Below are 21,550 nucleotides of genomic sequence, written 5' to 3' on the forward strand. Positions count from 1 at the left end.
GGACTTGTTTCCTGTTGCAGGTCTGATATTGGCATTCAAGTGGCATGTGTTCACCAGGATGAAAATTAACCATGTATCAAGTCCTTCACTGTGTGAACAGTGTCCTTCCTCCTAAGCAGGCACCAGCATAGTATAGCCCCACCCATTCTGTTAGTACTGCTGGACATAGCTGTTCTATTCACACAGACTCATGCAACAAATGAAGCCGAGTGATTACTTAAGACAGAATCATTTATATTTTTATCAGACATGATCAACTACAGAGCACTCTGCTGGATACAGAATGGATCTTGGATCTCATTCACACTGTTGTGTCAAAAAGGTATTTTGCCTTTTATCGTAAAATCCCAAGAATTAGACAATTGTATTCACTTTATACCTATTCTTATGAATCAAGACAATCAAAAGATCATTTTGAAAGCAACCTGTAGGAATAGTTGAGAAATTTACAGTCACCTTTATGAGCACGCTATTTTACTTTCCTGATTAACTGCTACCAGGGCATTCCTTGTTCCTGTATGTCTCGACTGTGCATCCGCAAACCTAAATATTCCTTCTAGCCATAAAGCTGACTTTTCTAGCCACATTTTTTTTTATTATTAAAAAGGCACACAAGCTGGAAAATCCTCCGCTCTAATTGGATGATTAGTACTTTTTGTATATATCCTTCACTTGCAAACTCCTGTGGATGTGAAGGCGCCCCTTAATAAGTTAACTTATCCTTTGAGCCAAAGGCTTGGCGTCATGCCGTTGGGGAAAGCCAGGACTTGCACTTTGCTCTACATCTCAAATGAGTGCTTCCTCTTCCCAACATCCCCTCCATTCTTTTCCTTAAGATAAAATATAAAGGAACAGAGGGTGTAGTCTGGAGTTTATCCCCTTGGGAAAGACTGCTCCTCAGGAGGAAGAGGCTGACGCTAACAATTAGTCAGAGACTACATTATCATGCACCTTACAACCAAACATTGCCCCTAGTCACAAGGTCAGGTAAACCAGCTTCTCAGCCATGAATCGTCTCTAGCGACAAAACACTGATTTTGGTATTATAAGAATCTCGCTTCTAGCCTGTTTGTTTTATTTACACTTTGCCTTCAATGTTCAAAACTGTCAAAGAAATGTTAATGATTAGCTTAGAGGCCAGTAAATAAACCTGAATGGCAGCAGTGAATGAGGCTGAGCACACAACCTGAACCTGCATTCCACAAGATACGTCAAGATCTAGCTAGGTGTCCTGTGTTTACAAGGGAAACTGTTTGTGGTTGACTTTCTAAATATACAGCTTAGTTGCCATAATGACAATGTGATCGTTGAATATACTGTATAGATGTCTTCTTAATAATTTGCAAGTTCAGCTGTGCACTTGTTTCTGAAAAAGGAATTCCTAATCCGCCCCCCCCCCCCCCATTTAGTTTTAAAGATCTGATCAACAATTGTGTTAATGAAAAAACCTTGTAATTTACAGTGATTAAAAACTAAAATTGGGGGCAAGGGAAACATTTATCTGCACATACAACCTATTGTACCATCATTCCAATACTAATGAGGGGAAGAAAGTGGTTGAACGAGAAAAAGAGTTAAAGTTTTTTAAGATGCTTATCTTTTCAAAAGACCCTGATTTAATCCTGTAAGTTTCTACAAAGCAACATTTGACTTCTGAAGGACCCAGCAGTGCCAATTGACCTCAGTGCACAGGCATGTGATGATCCACTTAAGTCTCCATGCAACCCCTCCCAAATAGCCTCTTCAAAAGGTCCATTTCCTCTGGACAACACACCATCTGACAGCGGTCCAAGCACATTGTAAACTTTACCACCAGGCTGTGTGTCCACAGATAGGCCAAGGGCCCCGTTAGCACTTCCCTGCAGTGGGGGACAACTGGGCAGTGAGGTGGTGGTGAGTCTGGGGACTTCGGGAGTCCATCCAGGATGGCGTATCTTAACTGAGGGTCACTGACACAGGAAACATTTTTTTTTTTAAACAAGCAGCATTGTATCCGAGGAAACTAATGTGGGGGGTTCTAAATGGAAGGAGATTATCAAGAGCTACTTTTAGACAGGTAGCACATTAAGTGGATCCTCCCCAGATCTGGGAATCAGACTCAACAGAAAGTCTGACTAATGTGTGTAATCCACTGGAAGAGTTCTGGGAGGAATGTCATTGTAAGAGACAGTAAAATCATTCACACTAACCAGGTTTCCATTCAACCATTTCATGCTGATTAATTACATGACGCAAAAATGAAACCAGGCTGATGGAAACAGGAAATTCCGGTACAATTTAAGTCACGCAACGATATGTTGTCTGGTCCTCCCATTACGACTGGTGAACGCATGCAGTTTATTAGGCCACAGATTCATTAATTTAATGTGAACTTCACAGGGTGCTGAAGGTCATTCTTTCCAATAAATATTGAGGGTCTTATTCTAGTGACATGATTGATGCATGGCTGCCATTTGACAAAAGAAAAATTCTCGCACTTATCCATAATAATCTCATCATCATTAGCCTACCCACACTATCTACGAGCTGTTGGCTAGAGCGCACATGCCAAGACTGGAGGGTGCACATTTGCCATATAAATGCAACAGTTGTCACAAACTGTAGCGTTTGGGTCTCCATCACATTTTCAACTCTTAATTTATTTGGCACATGGGATTTTATTTATTTTTTAAAGTTATTTTTCTGTGCACTACGTCATCACGAACTACCTTTAATCCGCAATAAGTCAGTTTGACTGATACATTTCTATAGATGTTTCCATGTGACTGTGGGGAGTGGGAGGCAGGGTACTGAGCAATGCAGTATAAGGCTGAATGTATAAAGGTATTGGCAACAAAAGAGCTTAGAGATGATCCCTTTCACCAGTTGAAAAAAAACATGAAAGAATAGTAGGTTTTCTGAAAATGTTGAAAACAAGTGACTATCCTAGTTTCCTACATTTTGCTCAACCTGGTCCCAAAACAGTAAGTTCTTCAGCCAACAATAGAAGTTAACACATACCGTAAAACTTCAATTATAATGCCTAAACGCAGAGGCTCAAATAGCAGCTGTTCCCTTTTAATAGCCAGGCAACATTTTAGCAAATAAAACACCTGTTTCAAATAAACATTGTGTCAAAATTGTGAGGTTTAATGTGTTAAATGAAAAAATCCAGTATAGACCCGAAAATATTTTTTCCCCCACTTAAATAAAAAAAATTCGGTAGTATGAAACTGCTAGTGATTGGCTGCCAACAGCTGAGAACTGCTAGCTAACAGGCAAACATAAAAGCAGGCAACAACTTCAGGAGTACAGACCTTTAGTGGTGAAAATAAGAACTGCCAAAAATGAGTAAGGAAAATAATTCTGTCAAGGATAAATATTTTTTTAAATAGAGGCATACTAAAGACAAAATAAACGTGACAGTGCAGGAAATTAGAAGTATTAAAATGCTAGAAATGAATGCTTGAATTAAACAATTAACTATGCAAATTAGCAAATTAGCAAAAGCTGTGTGCATTAAGAAAGACACCTGGCTCAAATAGAAGGCAGTCTATAAAAAGTGCCTGTTGTGTTCAGTGATAAGCAAAGAAACGCCTGGGCTATTAAAGTTTTACGGTATATACTGATCGGTGTTGCAGTCAATGGATCTAAATGACAAGAGCATTAAAACCCTTACTAAAGCAGTCTCCACATGCACCTAGAGTGCATGTGACTGGAGCTGGTGCAGCCAACCAGCCTATGACTGATAGAGGAGCAGAATGAGGGGTGAAAGTAAAGGTCTGGAGGTTCAGTTAAACAAGCAGCACTTAGAGGACCAGTCATTCCTGCTTGGCAGGGGCGAACTCAGACCAGAAATCACCCCTGGCATTTCTAACACACCATCACATTTTTAACCCAGAAATGCCAGATCGCCCCTACTGCCTGGCCAGATCACCATAGTCTGGAGCCCCATGCCAATACTCAGCTGGAACAGCTGCTGCTGGGTGGATGTCTCAAATTAGTACAACCCCTTTACAGCGCCATACATTCTGCAAGCATAGCTACTTTCCAATTTCAGCACGCTCTACTAAGTAGGTCAGGGGTAGCTCTGATCTTTGGCACACTGTTCAGCCACATTTCATCAACAGCTTCACACAGCTGTACATTAGCTTTCCTACAGCATGGACATTGACTAAGTTTTATATATATATTATTATTTATTTTTTTAGAAGTCAGAGTTTGCATGAATGGACTCCTAAAAATGGGATAATGCAACATTTATCAAAAAACAGATAAACGTATAAAACCCGAGAAAGGATTTACTTCCTCCAATATTCAGCCAACAGTCAATTAAATTAAATGACTCTAGGGGGTACTAATCCATCACAGCCTGCTTATTTTAGAATCATTTTTGTACATATTTTTATTAAAAAAAAGAATTTCAGCTGATACATCAAATGAAATAAAGCCATCTTGGAGCAGTGCCAGAATATTTGACAGCCATAGGTAGACAAAACGTGTCTAATGTTATTGTAACGCTGTTGGCAGTAAAACAAACCCCCTGGCTTTTCTTTCAGCTGAGTGGTCACTTCATAAACTTTTGAGTCTTTTAACCCCAGAGATGCATTGGAGCTGGAAAGTCACGACAACGTCATCATTTTGTTTACTTTCACACAGACCGGGGTCTTCCTTTCACACATTCCTCTTGGTTCTTCACGTCAACCAATCATTACGTCAAAAAGACAACATTCCCAGCTGCCTGTTAAGATTTATCCAGCCACAGGAGACAAATTGACAACGTGCTTCTTTAACTCCTCTGGGTTCACGCTTTAGTTCAAATAAGCCACAATTTGTTTAACTACAATTTGAGGGTGAAAACAGTTGGGAGATTTGTGAGGCTTCAATTGCTAAAGGCACCTGAATACAGACTGAACTATAGTCTGAGGAAATGAGACAACTCATGAGGGCGGCACACGTCCCCCCTCCAAGCCACTGGCCTCTTTTGGCCGTGGTGGTGGCTAAAGGTCGGGTGGAGAGGAAAAAGGGAGCCATTGACACATTGGCATTCTTCAGCCAGAGTGGAAGCTCAGCGCCAAATGTGTTCAGTGGAGAAGAGAGGTTGGGGGGGGGGGGACAATGTGGACACAGGAGCACTGTGTAGAGTTCTTATTAAATATTATTTGCAAAGAAATGCATACTTAACAAAAACATAAAACGCAACATTTAAAGATTTTAGCAAGTTACAGGAAGTTAGTCAATTGAAATAAATTCATTAGGCTTTAAATCTATGGATTTTACATGACTGGGCAGGGGCGCAGCCACTGGGGAGCCAGGCCCAACAAAATCAGAGAGTTCCTCCCCACAAAAGCGCTTTATTACTAACAGAAAAACTCCTTAGCAAACCCCCTCCCCTCTTCAGACGATCCCACAGGTGAAAAAGCCGGATGTCGAGGTCCTGGGCTGGTGTGGTTACATGTGGTCTGAGGTTGAGGCCGGATGGACATGCTGCTAAATTCTCTGAAACGATGTTGGAGGCAGCTTACGGCAGAGAAATTAACATAATTCTCTGGCAACAGTTCTGTTGAACATTCCTGCAGTCAGCATGCAAATTACACACTCCCTCAAAACTTCAGACATCTGTGGCAGTGTTGTGACAACACTGCACATTTTAGTGGCCTTTTATTGTCCCCAGCACAAGATGCACCTGTGTAATGATCATGCTGTTTAATCAACTTATTGATATGACACACATGTCAGGTGGATGGATTACCGTGACAAAGGAGAAATGCTCCCTAAAAGGGATGTAATCAAATGTTGTGCACAAATTTGTGAGAAACAAGCTTTTTGTGCATATAGAACATTTCTGGGATCTTTAATTTCAACTCATGAAATCAACACTTTACATGTTGCCTTTCTATTTTGTTCAGTGTAATTTAAGGAAGCACCCCCCACCTTGCAGGTCAGTTACACTGGCCAGGTAAAGCATAGGAACGGTTTTAGATTCAGACACATCCTGATCCTTGTTTGGGTTTGCACATTAAAGGGTCTAAGCAGTCTAAGGGGCAGTCTAGCTCCAGAATCAAAGTTTTTCTGCCAGGCCAGCTCTGACCGACTGTGGGCAGGGAATTCACGAGTTTCTAAGTTCTGCTTTTCCAGATGTTCTTTATTCTGCAGTTGCCAGCCCTTTTCCACTTACCAATGCAGGACTCTGGCTGAAGGAAAATAACCTGTACATTTGGATTAGAATAACCCATCACTGTTACATTAGTTTGGCATCCTACAGTCACATCGGCAAACAAACATTACTGCAAAAATCAAGTCAGAGGTTAGTAATGGACTTTCAGCTGTAAACTACCAAGTGATCATTGTTTACCAGTGCATCGGAGAATTCAGATCACACAGCATATAGCCTACTGTACAACTAACTACATAAGTCAATAAGATGTTAAAAGGGCTGGTCTTACCTTCCCCCATTGGGCCCTTATGGAGAGCACTGTGGGACTCCTCTGGCATGGCACTCAGGCCTCAGGACCTGCCAAGACAACATATAAAGTAGGGTCAGTCTCAAGTCAACTCATTGTAGTACGATCAACAATACATAAGCTTTCACATAATAATGCAACTCTGCTTAAGACAGCAAGAGGACAAAACACAATTTCTGCTGCGGTATGGCCAATGTTGTGATGCCCTGTTGTCAGTCAACTCAATCTAGATTCTGTACAGTATGGAGCTGCAGTACCTGCATATGAACAACTAGCTTCATCACAGCTTTAAACCTCTCCTTCCCCAGTGAACACATATACCTTGTATTATTAAAACGTGCATGTTACACCATCTTCTGTGCCTACATTCTAGACCATGCTAAAGGAACTCATACATTCCTCACTCCTCTAAGCTTATGCATGATTGAGGGGAAACTAGCTGGATTCTTATCAGCATTTGAGAAATTCCTCCCATTCCACTGATGACTGCATGGTTAGTCTGTGTTAGCTCGCGCCAGCCACTCTCCGACATATGGGGCTCCATAGGCCTGTGTAGATAGTCCTGAGATTACAACATGAGCTTATACCAGACCAGTGACTGGAAGTCTGCGGCAGTGACATGACAGAGCTACAGGGTCCTAGCTGGGATGAGACATCCGAATTCTGCAGCCACCTGAAGAGTGTGTGAAGGTAATGGTGAAATCCTGTCAAACAGGCCTTACAGTAAGCAAACTACCAGAATACACAAATTCCATAGCTAGCTACCCTCTTCTATAATAGTTTCCAATTCAAATCAACAAGGGCTTAATTGAATCAAAAGCCGAGGCATAATTTTTCATAGGCTTCACATGTTGACAGGTCGGGGAGTTCAAACAGTGGCCTGCAGTTAGGTTGTCCCTCATCATGCCAGAGTACTTTGGTCTTAATGATGTGTCACCTCCAGGCCCAGCCTCCCTGACAGTTTCCCCACATCACTGCTTCTCACCCTCAAAATTAAATTAATAGTGATGACTGGGCCTGAGAACTCATCTCCTGTGATTCTTAGCGAGCCTCCATCTTTCAGTTACATTCTTCACACAGCTAGATCAGAGAGGAAGGAATTCTTCAGGGATTAGTGTCGGGCATTGTTCCCGAGCGCAATCAGTGGCCATTGCTACGAGCTGACAGGCTGGCTTGCTGAGGCCAAGCCCACTGCCACACGAGGTTTGTCAGTTAAGTTGCACAGGAACGCTGGGTGAAAACAAGAGCCCTGCTCAACACATTATGATCATTGGTTTAACAGCGAGCAGTGCTCCTGCAGCTGTGGAGTTGGTTGTGTATTAACACCATGGGGCCTGGGAACCATGCATCAGAGGCATGTTTATTGGTTCTAAAGCATGACTTACCTGCTGAGTGCCGTCCAGGTAGCAACGAACCTGCCATTTCTACTTGTAGAATCGAAATACTCAGTGGCCAATAACTCAACTTTGAGCCAATCAGAGAACAAACCCCCACGTAGGGGAGCCATCAGGAGTAACAGAAATTAATATATTCTGCCATTTTCTACATCCACGGTTAAATGTCATGAGCCAGTTACACTTTATATGCAATGTAGACTTTGGGATGGTAGCTAGATAAGTGCACTGACAATGCGCACAAAACGAAATACTTCAAGCTAACTAACCACTGTAGTCAGTATTGACAGTCATAATTAGATCACAATGGATTCGTTTCCATGAAACAGGTGCCTGTGTTAACTAGTTAATTCCACAGCTAAGGATGCTAGGCTGTTGTGCTAGCTAGCGAATATGCTAACGTTGGCTAGCTAAACAATTGGTTATAAGCTGGCACTGGTAGTGGGGGATTATAGAGAGTGAATTAAATGGTTTCTTTGTCATCTTACTAGGTAGTTATCTAGGCATGGCCATCTGGCTAGTATCAACAAGGACTTTCTACAAAATAGCAACATTGGCGCAGCTAGTAAACATTGGAATCGAGACCATAAATTAAGCAACACACAGACATGCATTGCCAAAACAACACTACCTTATGGTTTTTAATATTTTATCAAGGCTGACGAGATTAAGTTCTTTGCTGTGTGAACAGAAAAGTGTGACTGCCAACTACGTTCAGAGGTGCTAAGTACTATCGGCAGGCAAACATGTCAATCCTACTGGGGTGTCTGAACTATAAAAAACATGAGTCGAAGAAATATAAATCAATTTACATGCTGTGTTACAGCCAGCTATCAAATTAGGTAACAGGTGCTACATCTAGAAATCATTGCATTGCAGTGAATGAAAGGCTGTAATTAATTTAAAAAACGGTTCCTAAAGCTTCAAGCCTCTTCAGAAAAATACCCTTTGACCAAGTACAGCCAATTGATTTTTAAGTGGAGGACTTCACCAAGATTGTTCATGTCTAAGGCAAGACTTTGAACTCCTCCCCCAGTGCACTGAGCAAGTCCACTTCAGACACGTCTGGAATTATGACCTCAGAGCTATACCAGCTGAACGAGAACACTAAATCTCCAGTGGTGGAAAAAGTACCCAATTATCATACTTGAGTTAAAGTTACTCAAATAAAAGTCAGCCAGTAAAATACTACTTGAGTAAAAGTATTTGGCTTTAAATATACTTTAGTATCAAAAGTAAATGTATAAATCACTTAATTCCTTATATTAAGCAAAGCAGATGGCACAATTTTCTTGTTTTTAAAATTTACAGAAAGCCAAGTTAACACTCCAACACTTAGAGATAATTTCCAAAAGATGCATTTGTGTTTAGTGAGTCAACCAGGTCAGAGGCAGTAGGGATGGCCACGTGTTCTCTTGATAAGTGTGTGAATTTGACCATTTTCCTGTCCTGCTAAGCATTCAAAATGTAATGAGTACTTTTGGTTGTCAGGGAAAATGTATGGAGTAAAAAGTACAATTCCCCCCCCCCCAGGAATGTAGTGAAGTAAAAGTTGACAAATATAAATAGTAAAGTACAGATACCCCAAAAAACTACTTTAGTACTTTACACCACTGCTAATCTCTCAGAACCCTTACTGGTCAATGAGCGACTAGACAAGAAATAAGGGCTCAAAAGGTAGTCCTCCATTAAAATGCCAGATCCACAAAATATTTTAAATAAACAAAAAAATCAGAGAACACACTTGAATGGAAAAATAACATTTATAAAAGTGTCTCCTAGCAAGAACAAGGTCAGCACAGTAATTTATCACTCCCAACCTACAGATTTACTGCGTTTTAAACCTCTATACCCATCACATTTGCTGAGATATGAAAACTGTAAAGTCAGAATCAAAACTTCCTTGAAATCCTTAGGTAACCACTAGCCAGACTGACAGTTATGTGGAGTTGGCCATTTGTGCTGAAGCCAGCCTTCTTTACACACAAATTGAGAACATTTGTTCCCACAGCTGATAAGTGTGTTAGCCGCAACCTGAACCTCCCTTCTGGAGATCTGGAGCTTGTTCTCTAAGTGGACACAGATGCCACCATGGATAATCTGATGGTGGTTAAGTTAGAGCTGCAATAGATCACTTGGTCTGTAATATCCCTTTCAGCAAAGCAGATGATACCCCTTGTTCCTGTGATCTTATTTTTCCTGATCCAGACTGCCAGAGTTTAAATTCCAACAGGAACCTTTTTCTAACAAATGACAAACAGTTGTTGCCATGAGATTATAGAGACTGTGCTCAGTTGAAGAGAGATTGGGAGATGAGGGAAATTCAAATTGGGTCATTGTGTCCAATGCCCCACCCCAAACGTACACAAACCATAACTCAGAATGAATGACCTTCTTGATCCAAATCAGTCAGGTTTCAAGACTAGTCATTCAACTGAGACTGCTCTTCTCTGTGTCACGGAGGCGCTCCGCACTGCTAAAGCTAACTCTCTCTCCTCTGCTCTCATCCTTCTAGACCTATCGGCTGCCTTTGATACTGTGAACCATCAGATCCTCCTCTCCACCCTCTCCGAGCTGGGCATCTCCGGCGCGGCCCACGCTTGGATTGCGTCCTACCTGACAGGTCGCTCCTACCAGGTGGCGTGGCGAGAATCTGTCTCCGCACCACGTGCTCTCACCACTGGTGTCCCCCAGGGCTCTGTTCTAGGCCCTCTCCTATTCTCGCTATACACCAAGTCACTTGGCTCTGTCATATCCTCACATGGTCTCTCCTATCATTGCTATGCAGACGACACACAATTAATCTTCTCCTTTCCCCCCTCTGATAACCAGGTGGTGAATCGCATCTCTGCATGTCTGGCAGACATATCAGTGTGGATGACGGATCACCACCTCAAGCTGAACCTCGGCAAGACGGAGCTGCTCTTCCTCCCGGGGAAGGACTGCCCGTTCCATGATCTCGCCATCACGGTTGACAACTCCATTGTGTCCTCCTCCCAGAGTGCTAAGAACCTTGGCGTGATCCTGGACAACACCCTGTCGTTCTCAACTAACATCAAGGCGGTGACCCGTTCCTGTAGGTTCATGCTCTACAACATTCGCAGAGTACGACCCTGCCTCACGCAGGAAGCGGCGCAGGTCCTAATCCAGGCACTTGTCATCTCCCGTCTGGATTACTGCAACTCGCTGTTGGCTGGGCTCCCTGCCTGTGCCATTAAACCCCTACAACTCATCCAGAACGCCGCAGCCCGTCTGGTGTTCAACTTTCCCAAGTTCTCTCACGTCACCCCGCTCCTCCGCTCTCTCCACTGGCTTCCAGTTGAAGCTCGCATCCGCTACAAGACCATGGTGCTTGCCTACGGAGCTGTGAGGGGAACGGCACCTCCGTACCTTCAGGCTCTGATCAGGCCCTACACCCAAACAAGGGCACTGCGTTCATCCACCTCTGGCCTGCTCGCCTCCCTACCTCTGAGGAAGTACAGTTCCCGCTCAGCCCAGTCAAAACTGTTCGCTGCTCTGGCACCCCAATGGTGGAACAAACTCCCTCACGACGCCAGGTCAGCGGAGTCAATCACCACCTTCCGGAGACACCTGAAACCCCACCTCTTTAAGGAATACCTAGGATAGGATAAAGTAATCCTTCTAACCCCCCCCCCCTTAAAAGAGTTAGATGCACTATTGTAAAGTGGTTGTTCCACTGGATATCATAAGGTGAATGCACCAATTTGTAAGTCGCTCTGGATAAGAGCGTCTGCTAAATGACTTAAATGTAAATGTAAATGTAAATAACAAAAGGCTGACCCTGTCCTCCCTGTACTTCAGACCCAAAGCCTGGAATTCTTGACTGATCGGCTCCTTGGTGAGAGATCTGATTACTATCTGGGGAATATCATTCACCACTGACAGCTCCCAGTGTTACGAGGGAAGTGAAACCTTGAACTAACAGAGGGCAGACTATGGAGGGTAATAAGACAAGCCACAATCTGGGAAGATCTCAATTGCATATTCTTCACATCCCCTTGCAGTCTTATCAAAACCCATTGGATGAGAAAGCCAGATGTCCATCCCCTCTGACCTTCTCCGCCAATGGGTTTTGAGAAAGAGACTCGGAGAGAGAGAGAGAGAAAGGACGCGAGGAGTATGCAATTGAGGGTTACACACAGAGGGCATAGACAGCGCAGGAAGGAAGTGACATTTAACCAACCAGTGAATTTTCTATTGAGTGCCACAGATAACAATTATATTGCATTTGAACCCTAAGGAATCATTTGGTATGCCTTACTGACTCAGTAGTGCCTGGGGGAGGTTTCCATCAGAGATAATGAAAATGTGAATAACGGTGGAATCTGATGGTGAAATGACTGTACTTTTTGCCATCTAAGCATCAGAGCAATTTCCTTGCTGCATATGATGTGTGCCTTGTCATTCCCGTCTTGACTCAGCTGCCCAATCATGCAGAGATCCCTGCTCCCCATTACATGCAACAGATAACTTGGCAAATGAACTGCTTCCGGGTGCGACATGAATCAATGAAGCATTAGATAGCAAGCAGGCTAAGAATAGTGTAGTAGAATGTAAGCTGCTCCACCCCACAGTCAGCGAGAGACAACATAACATTCTCTTGTCCCCAAACAGTCTACCCAACAAGGGATTCTGGGAATACTAAACAAGCCTCCGGGATGTCCTCAGACAGGACACGGTCAGGATGTTTATATTCAGAAAGTGAATAGAAACCTAATTGAGCTGACTGACATCCAGGAGGTCTATAGACTGACAGACAAATGTTTTCCAGTGGTAGGGCTGTCCATTTTGTGGACCTCTCTTAGCCATAGACATTAAACCAGTAAATAGTGATAGGAATACGTGGATGTCAGCACTATGGAAAAATCCCAATGGTGCATAAAATCTGAAGTATTTCAATTTGAAGCGTGCCATATTGCAGAATGGCACCATAAAACACTTAGGATCAAGCGTCCTCTTTCCCCACATTACTCCTCCACTATGTCCCTGACATAGCCCACAAGAAACCAACAGCCTTTCATTCATTGGAGAACACAATGAACCAGACACTCCAACTTAACTTCAATTAAAACCAGCTCATTCTAGAATAGCATCTTCGCAACCTCGGACTCACAAGACATTTAACATATGAACTCTTCACTTTGGGCAGCTTAGTAATTACGATTCAGAGCATGCTGCCAAGATGGGCCGATAAAAGATGTGTCCCTCAAAGCCCAGAGCCCGTGAAGATCGTGCAATGTGTGGGCACAGCACTTACACATTTGAGTCATTTAGCAGATGCTCTGATCCAGAGCGACTTACATTAGTGCATTCATCTTAAGTTAGCTAGGTGAAACATATCACAAATCGTAGAAAGTAGTGATGTGACAAATAGAAAAATTCAGATAAAACTAAGACAAAATGGTTTGGGTCTCAGTGTGTATTTTTCAGATGGTTAAGCATTGCACACGTACTACCATTACTGTACCTCAATTCCACCTTACAAATTGGCATTTCACCACTTTCTCAAAGTATTTCCATACAAGACTTCACTGCTATCACTTGCCTTTCTCTGCTATTTTTACAACTGTTAATGACGTATAAGTATTTCTGGAACGGGAGGAGACTGATTAGTTGCTGCACTTCCGAGAACACAAACACTTGCATCCTTCATAGCGAGCTAGTGAGGGACAGAGAACGGAGGGGCACAGTATATGCAGGTCGGCCACCAGGCAGACAGTCAGAACCGTGCACTAGGCCCATCTATCGGTAAGCAAAAGCTGTATCTCACAATGGAATGCTATATCTCACAACTTCAGTAAAGCAGGGCCTAATCAATGAAAAGGCTAGGATATTCTACACGCAACAGTCCGAAGACTGAACACACACACTTGCATCATTAGCAAAGAGAAAGAGCAGGCGAGCCGGCGTGAGGGAGAGGGGGCAGGCAGAAAGAACCGTGGGCATTTCTTGGTAATCTGTATCTCTCAATGTCGTTTTGCCTGACTCGTAAAATCAACTTTCCCTGTGCCTTTATAGTCTATCATGGCAAAGAATCTGATTTATGATAACTTCAGTGGGATTTAAATTGTGGGAGAATTTTTTTATAATTTTTTTTTAATCCTAGCCGAATTAGCGATCCCAATTTGGCTTAAACGTTTACACCCCCTAGAAGCAAGCACATTTCCCCCCATAGTTATAAAAGGTGATTTAGAATGGTCAATTAAAATACATAAGTGAAAAGTGCTGTCTCTTCATTGTCTATTGACAAGTTATAACCTTACTTACAGTGCATTGGGAAAGTATTCAGACCTTGACTTTTTCCACATTGTTACGTTATAGCCTTATTCTAAAATGCATTAGTTTTCCCACAATAATGATAAAGCAAAAGAAATGTTTGCTAATTTACAAAAAAATAAATATTCTAATTTACGTAAGTAGTCAAACCCTTTACTCAGTACTCTGTTGAAGCACCTTCGGCAGGAATTACAGCCTTGAGTATGACGATACAAGCTTGGCACACCTGTATTTGGGGAGTTTCTCCCATCCTTCTCAGCGGATCATCTCGTGCTCTGGCAGGTTGGATGGGGAGCGTCACTGCACAGTGGGCTCCCGAGTGGCGCAGCAGTCTAAGGCACTGCATCTCATTGCAAGAGGCGTCACTACAATCTCTGGTTCAAATCCAGGCTGTATCATATCCAGCCGTGATTGGGAGTCCCATAGGGCGGCGCACTATTGGCTCAGAGTCATCCGGGTTTGGCAGTCATTGTAAATAAGAATTTGTCCTTAACTGACTTGCCAGAGATGTTTGATGGGGTTCAAGTCCAGGCTCTGGCTGGGCCACTCAAAGACATTCAGAGACTTGTCACAAAGTCACTCCTGCATTGTCTTGGCTGTGTGCTTAGGGTTATTGTCATGTTGGAAGGTGAACTGTTGACCCAGTCTGAGGTCCTGAGCAGGTTTTCATCAAGGATCTCTGTACTTTGCTCTGTTCACCTTTCCCCTCAATCCTGACTAGTCTCCCAGTCCCTGCCACTGAAAAACATCCCTACAGCATGACGCTGCCACCCCCATTCTTACCGTAGGGATGGTTCCAGGTTTCCTCCAGACGTGACACTTGGCATTCAGGCCAGAGTTCAATCTTGGTTTCATAAGACCAGAGAATCTTGTTTTTCATGGTCTGAGAGTCCTTTAAGTGCTTATTGACAAACTCCAAGTGGACTGTCATGTGCCTTTTACTGAGGTGTGGCTTCCATCTGGCCACTCTACCATAAAGGCCTGATTGGTGGAGTGCTGCAGAGATGGTTGCCCTTCTGGAAGGTTCTTCAATCTCCGCAGAGGAACTCCAGAGCCCTGTCAGAGTGACCATGGGGTTCTTGGTTGGCCCTTCTCCCCCGATTGCTCAGTTTGGCCAGACAGCCAGCTCTAGGAAGAGTCCAAACTTCTCCATTTGAGAATGATGTATTCTTGGGGACCTTCAAATGCTGAAGAAATGTTTTGGTACCCTTCCCCAGATATGTGCCTGTGACACAATCCGTCGACCTCATGGCTTGGTTTTTGCTCCGACATGCACTGTCAACTGTGGGACCTTATATAGACTGGTGTGTGCCTTCTCAAATCAAGTCAATTAAATTTAACCAACCACTGGTGTACTCCAATCGAGTTGTAGAAACATCTCAAGGATGGTCAATGGACACAGGATGCACAGGAGCTCAATTGAGTCTCATAGCAAAGGGTCTGAATACTTAATTATGGAATTTCAGGTATATTTTTTATACATTTGCACACTTTTTTCTAAAAACCTGTTTTTGCTTTATCATTGTGGGATATTGTGTGTAGATTGATTAAATTATAAAAATCTTCATCAATTTTAGAATAAGGCTGTAACGTAACAAAATGTGGGAATAAAGGGAAGGGGGTCTAAATACTTTCCGAAAGTACTCAATATAGTTTACATGTCAATTTAAGCCAATCCAGTTTGTTTGGCCCCACACAACCAACCAACCAACCCAGAAATAGTAGGAATATTTCACTCATCTCAAAGTTGCACTACGCAGAAATCACACCACCATTTCCTGGTTGCTAAAACGAATAGGTTAGCCTAATTTCAGTTTGTACCAATTTCAGTATCATACACTGAACACAAATATAAAAATAATTTTAAAAATATATTTTTTTGAGTTACAGTTCATAAGGAAAATCAGTCAACTGAAATACATTAGCCCCTAATCTACAGACTTCACATGACTGGGAATACAGATATGCATCACAGATACAAAAACAGAAAAATGGTTTCCAGCATTTGCCTCATGCAGCGCGACACATCTCCTTCGGATAGAGTTCATCAGGCTTTTGTTTGTGGCCTGTGGAATGTTGTCGCACTCTTCAATGGCTGTGCGAAGTTGCCGTCACGTCAATCCAGAGCATTTCAAACATGCTCAACGGGTGACATGTCTGGTGAGAGTGCAGGCCATGTAAGAAGTGGGACATTTTCATCTTCCAGGAATTGTGTACAGATCCTTGCAACATGGGACCCTGCATTATGCTGAAACAAGGTGATGGCGGCGGACAAATGGCACAACAACGGGCCTTAGGATCTTGTCATGGTATTGCTGTGTATTTAAATTGTCATCGATTAAAATACCATTGTGTTCATTGTCCATAGCTTCTGCCTGGCCATATCATAACCCCACCATGGGGCATGCTGTTCAATGTTGACATCAGCAAAGCGTTCGCCCACACAACACTAAACACCCTGTCTAGTATCTGCCCAGTACAGTTGAAACCAGGATTCATCCTTGAAGAGCTCACTTCTCCAGCGTGCCAGTGGCCATCAAAGGTGAGCATTTTCCCACTGAAGTCAGTTTCAATGCCAAACTGCAGTCAGGTCACCTATAACTATAGGTGGGGCGGCAGGTAGCCTAGTGGTTAGAGCGTTGGACTAGTAACCAAAAGGTTGCAAAATCAAATCAAGATACAAGATAAAAATCTGTCATTCTGCCCCTGAACAAGGCAGTTAACCCACTGTTCCTAGGCAGTCATTGAAAATAAGAATTTGTTCTTAACTGACTTGCCTAGTTAAAGGTAAAATAAATAATAAGAAATTTAAAAAAAGGTCAAGACCCTGGTGAGGACGATGAGCTTCCCTGAGAAGGTTTGTGCAGAAAGTATTCAGCTGTGCAAACCCAGTTTCATCAGCTGTCCGGGTGGCTGGTCTCCAATGATCCTGCATGTGAAGAAGCCAGATGTGGAGGTCCTGGGCTGGCGTGGTTACACGTGGTCTGCGGTTGTGAGGCCGGTTGGATGTACTGGCAAATTCTCTAAAACACTGGAGGCAGCTTATGGTAGAGAAATTAACATTCAATTATCTGGCAAAAGCTATGGTGGACGGGCCTCCCGAGTGGCACAGTGGTCTGAGGCACTGCATCGCAGTGCGCTAGCTGTGATCCTGGTTAGAGTCCAGGCTCAGGCTCTGTCACAGCCAGCCGCGACAGAGACCATGGAGCGGCGCACAATTGGCCCAGCATTGTCCGGGTTAGAGGAGGGTTTGGCCGGCAGGGATGTTCTTGTCCCATCGCGCACTAGCAACTCCTGTGGCATGCCGGGCGCAATGCACGCTGACATGGTCGCCAGGTGTGCGGTGTTTCCTCCGACACATTGGTGCAGCTGGCTTCCGGGTTAGGCAGGCATTGTGTCAAGAAGTAGTGCGGCTTGGCTGGGTTGTGTTTCGAAGGACGCACGGCTCTCGACTTTTGCCTCTCCCGAGTCCATACGGGAGTTGTAGCAATGGGACAATTTTGTAGTATCAATTGGATACTACAAAATTGTGTAGAAAAAGTGCAAAAATTTTTTTCAACTAAGCTATGGTGGACATTCCTGCAGTCAGCATGCCAATTGCACGTTCCCTCAACTTCAGACATCTGTGGCATTGTGTTGTGACACAAAACTATACATTCTAGATTGGCCTTTTGTCCCCAGCACAAGGTGAACTTGTGTAATGATCATGCTGTTTAATCATCTTCTTGATATGCCACACCTGTCAGGTGGATAGATTATCTTGGCAAAGGAGAAATGCTCACTAACAGGGATGTAAGCTTTTTGTGCATATGGAAATCCTGGGATCATTTATTTCAGCTCATGAAACCAACACTTTACATGTGCTGTTTATATTTTTGTTCAGTGTATATTTTCCATAACCTAAAATATTGTTGTTTCAGCTGGTGTACAAACCCAAAGTAAGAGCAAAAACATGAAACAGAAATAGGGCACATAGAATGTATCTACAGCTTCTTAGACTTGCTTTCAAGTAGAATGATAGGAATGTGAGTTATACTGTAGATCTGTGTAAATTTGGTCAGGTTGCCCAAAAAAAGTTGCATACTGTCACCAAGTCTCAAAATAGCAATCTAGTTTTTAGCCATATTTAGTCTCCCAGGCACCTATCCAGGAAAGGTGATCTCTGCAGCTGATCAAAGTTCAGTCATAGAATGTTCTTTTTTTAGAAAATACATAATCAGTACCAAAACGTACTCTTAGCAGGGATCTAAGCTTTTAGCCTGACTCAGTGGAGTTAAAGACCTGACGGTTTTAGATTATAGGTAATTTAATGGTCAGTGCAATTCAGAATCCTTAGGAAATCCCTACCCTAAATCCTAACCCTTACACATGTCAACTTCAAAAGGGTAGGGAAGTCCCAAGGATCTCAGATAGTACACCGTTATTTAATCCACATGGAATTTTACTAAATCTCCATATACAACAGCAGGTCCACCTACCTAGCAATGCAGTAGGCTACCCTGTTGAAGTAGGGGAGCGTAATGGATATTTGACACTGCCATGTCATGGACAAGAGCCCTAATTTTAACATGTTAAAGAAATAAAAAGCCTAATAATATACCTATAGGCGACTTTTGTCATTTCAATGGTAAAGGTGCAAGAGCGGTGTGCCTTTTATAGCCTAAATAATACAACATAGCTCTTTTACCTCATCCTGTCAAAACAATTTGGCATATTTCACGTGTTGTGGTAGGTTCTGGGTGCAAAGTTTGATGGAGTTTCAGAGCAGTGAGGAACGTCTCGAGACGCAGATTTTAAAAAATCAATTACGGCTTTGACTGAATAAATTGATAGGCTCTACACCACAACGCGGCATGAACTCTTGAAGAAAAGCAGTGTTGTATCGACCAAGCATGCACTTTAGGCTGTGTAGGCTTTTCATAAGAAAATTCGAGTCGAACCGTTTCTGATTCACGAATGTTTCCCCGGTTATTAGAGTTCATTACAAACACTTACCAAATGTTTGAGTATGTAGTCGTCTGCCTGTGAACCCGCGAAAGTGTAGGTCTAGTTTTTCTGTAGACTATAATTACGGTTTTAGTTTTCCATAGTTTAACTCACAGAAATCCTCCGCACAGCCCAGTTGTCCTCTACTGACTCTACAGCTGAGCCGAACACATATCAAAGTACAGCGAGCAATGGTCAAAGACCGCCTACTTCCAAAGCACGCAACCTAATCGAGAGTGGTAGAATTTGCTGGCTCAAATTGTCTAATTAAAGTCTGCGTTTAGACAGGCAGGCCAATTCTGATTTTTATTTCACTAATCGGTATTTTGACCAATCAGATTAGATCTAAAACAAAGATCTGATATGAAAAGATCTGATTGGTCAAAAGACCAATAAGTGGAAAAAATATCAGAAATGCGCTGCCTGTCTGGTTTATACTGCCTCAAATACTGTCTTTATTTGCCACAAAGGGTGAGTGAATAATATCTCAGAATTTTTTCTTTATTGACATAAATTAGTCCCTTTTCAGGTCATCACTGGAAAATTGTCCCAAATTCAAGTTTCTGCCAACCCCCTTTATTCAAATAAACACAAGCAAATATTTAAACTCAGCCCTTATCAGCCCATTGTAAACTGACAAACTTTAGAGCAAATTCAAAATCTTTCTTCCTCTCAATTGTGTGGATTACTCCCGAGGGCCTAGTCAGCCAACATGACAAGCTTATAAACCACTATCACACACCATCACAGTCTTACAATCTATTGATGAGGGTCTCCGGCCCCTACACTGTCAAAGGTCCCTACAAAGAATGGCAGACAGATAACTGGAGTGAATTAATTGAAGGAACTGTTCACTTGTGGCTAGTAATAAAGGTAGACTACTTACTATGCTCTGTATTCCCCTCAGAAGTCCCATTTTACTATCAATGGCAGTCACCTCACCTGTCAGACTTTCTTCTATTGATAAACATCACAGAGGCTGCTGCTGAGCTTACCTACATGATGATGACCGAGGATGGCAGGTCCTAAAATTGACATCTTGCCAGCAGGGACTGTATTACATGGATAATTATGGGGGAAATAGTTTGGGATGCTCTGGATTGACATGTATGACGGCAACTTCGCACAGCCATTGAAGAGGAGTAGGACAACATTCCACAGGCCACAATCAACAGCCTGGTGAACTCTATCCGAAGGAGATGTGTCGTGCTGCATGAGGCAATATCAGAAGTCTGTGTTTTGCAGTGAAGTGTCAAATAGTAATTTTATTCCATTGTGGCTAAGCAGTAGTCAATGTAAAGTCAATATTTCCATCTGCTGGTAATGGTTGGGTAATGCATGGGAATAACAATATGCTGTAATGCAGGGCTCTCCAACCCTGTACTTGGAGAGCTACCCTCCAGTAGGCTTTTGGTCCAAACCCAGTTGTAATTTACCCGATTCAGCTTATCAACCAGCTAATTATTAGAATCGGGTGTGCTAGATTAGAGTTGAAATGAAAACCTACAGGACGTTATCTCTCCAGGAACAGGGTTGGAGAGCACCGCGAGCAGGGTTGCAAAGGGAGGGTATACAGTGTTCATCATAAATATTCACCCCCCTTGGATTTCTTCACATTTTATTGTTACAAAGTGGGATTCAAATGGATTTAATTGCCATTTTTTTGTCTACACAAAATACTCTGTAATGAAAAAGTGGAATTTTTTGAGGAACATTTCTTACAAAATAATAAAAAATGAAACAATATGCATTACCTAGATTTTAAAAGTATTTGTCCCCCTGAGTCAAAACATGTTAGAAATACCTTTGGAAGCAATTACAGCTGTGAGGCTTCCTTTATTAGTCTATAAGAGCTTTGTACACCTGGATTGTGCAATATTTCTTCAAGCTCTGTCAAGGTGTTGGGTGTCCTGGCTAGATAGCACATTTCAAGTCTTGCCATAGATTTTTTTTTTTACTAATTCGGCAACTCTGGAACATTCACTGCCTTCTTGGTAAGCAACTCTTTCCCAGTGTCTTGTGTAAAGCAGACTGAAGCAGGTTTTCTGCTAGGATTTTGCCTGTGCTTAGCTCCATCCTGTTGATTTTTATCCTGAAAAACTCCCCAGTCTTTGCCAATGTCCAGAATATCCATAATATGATGCAGCCACCACCATGCTTGAAAAGGCAGTTACTCACTGATGTGTTGTGTTGGATTTGTCCCTTGCCTTCCGTTCTGCTAGCTAATGTTCAATCGCTGGAAAATAAATGGGACGAACTGAAAGCACGTATATCCTACCAACAGAACATTAAAAACTGTAATATCTTATGTTTCACCGAGTCGTGGCTGAACGACGACATTAAGAACATACAGATGGCGGGTTATACACTATATCGGCAGGACAGAACAGCAGCCTCTGGTAAGACACGGGGCGGGGGCCTATTCATAGT

The 21,550-nt window shown here is 42.7% G+C and overlaps 1 protein-coding gene across 1 annotated transcript in view; it reads right to left on the reverse strand.

The window, feature by feature from the left end:
• LOC139553654 (pleckstrin homology domain-containing family G member 3-like) overlaps positions 1-19,365 on the reverse strand; it is a 60,800-nt gene extending 41,435 nt beyond the window's left edge. Inside the window, exons 1-2 of the mRNA XM_071366216.1 lie at positions 19,130-19,365; positions 6,426-6,493 (exon numbers count right to left, since the gene is read on the reverse strand). Of these exons, the coding sequence (XP_071222317.1) occupies positions 6,426-6,474 (49 nt within the window). The 5' untranslated portion in view covers positions 6,475-6,493; positions 19,130-19,365. The remainder of the gene's footprint in view (positions 1-6,425; positions 6,494-19,129) is intronic.
• Between the last annotated feature and the right edge of the window lie 2,185 nt (positions 19,366-21,550).

This window comes from Salvelinus alpinus, chromosome 25, assembly GCF_045679555.1.
Source record: "Salvelinus alpinus chromosome 25, SLU_Salpinus.1, whole genome shotgun sequence".
NCBI lineage: Eukaryota > Metazoa > Chordata > Actinopteri > Salmoniformes > Salmonidae > Salvelinus > Salvelinus alpinus.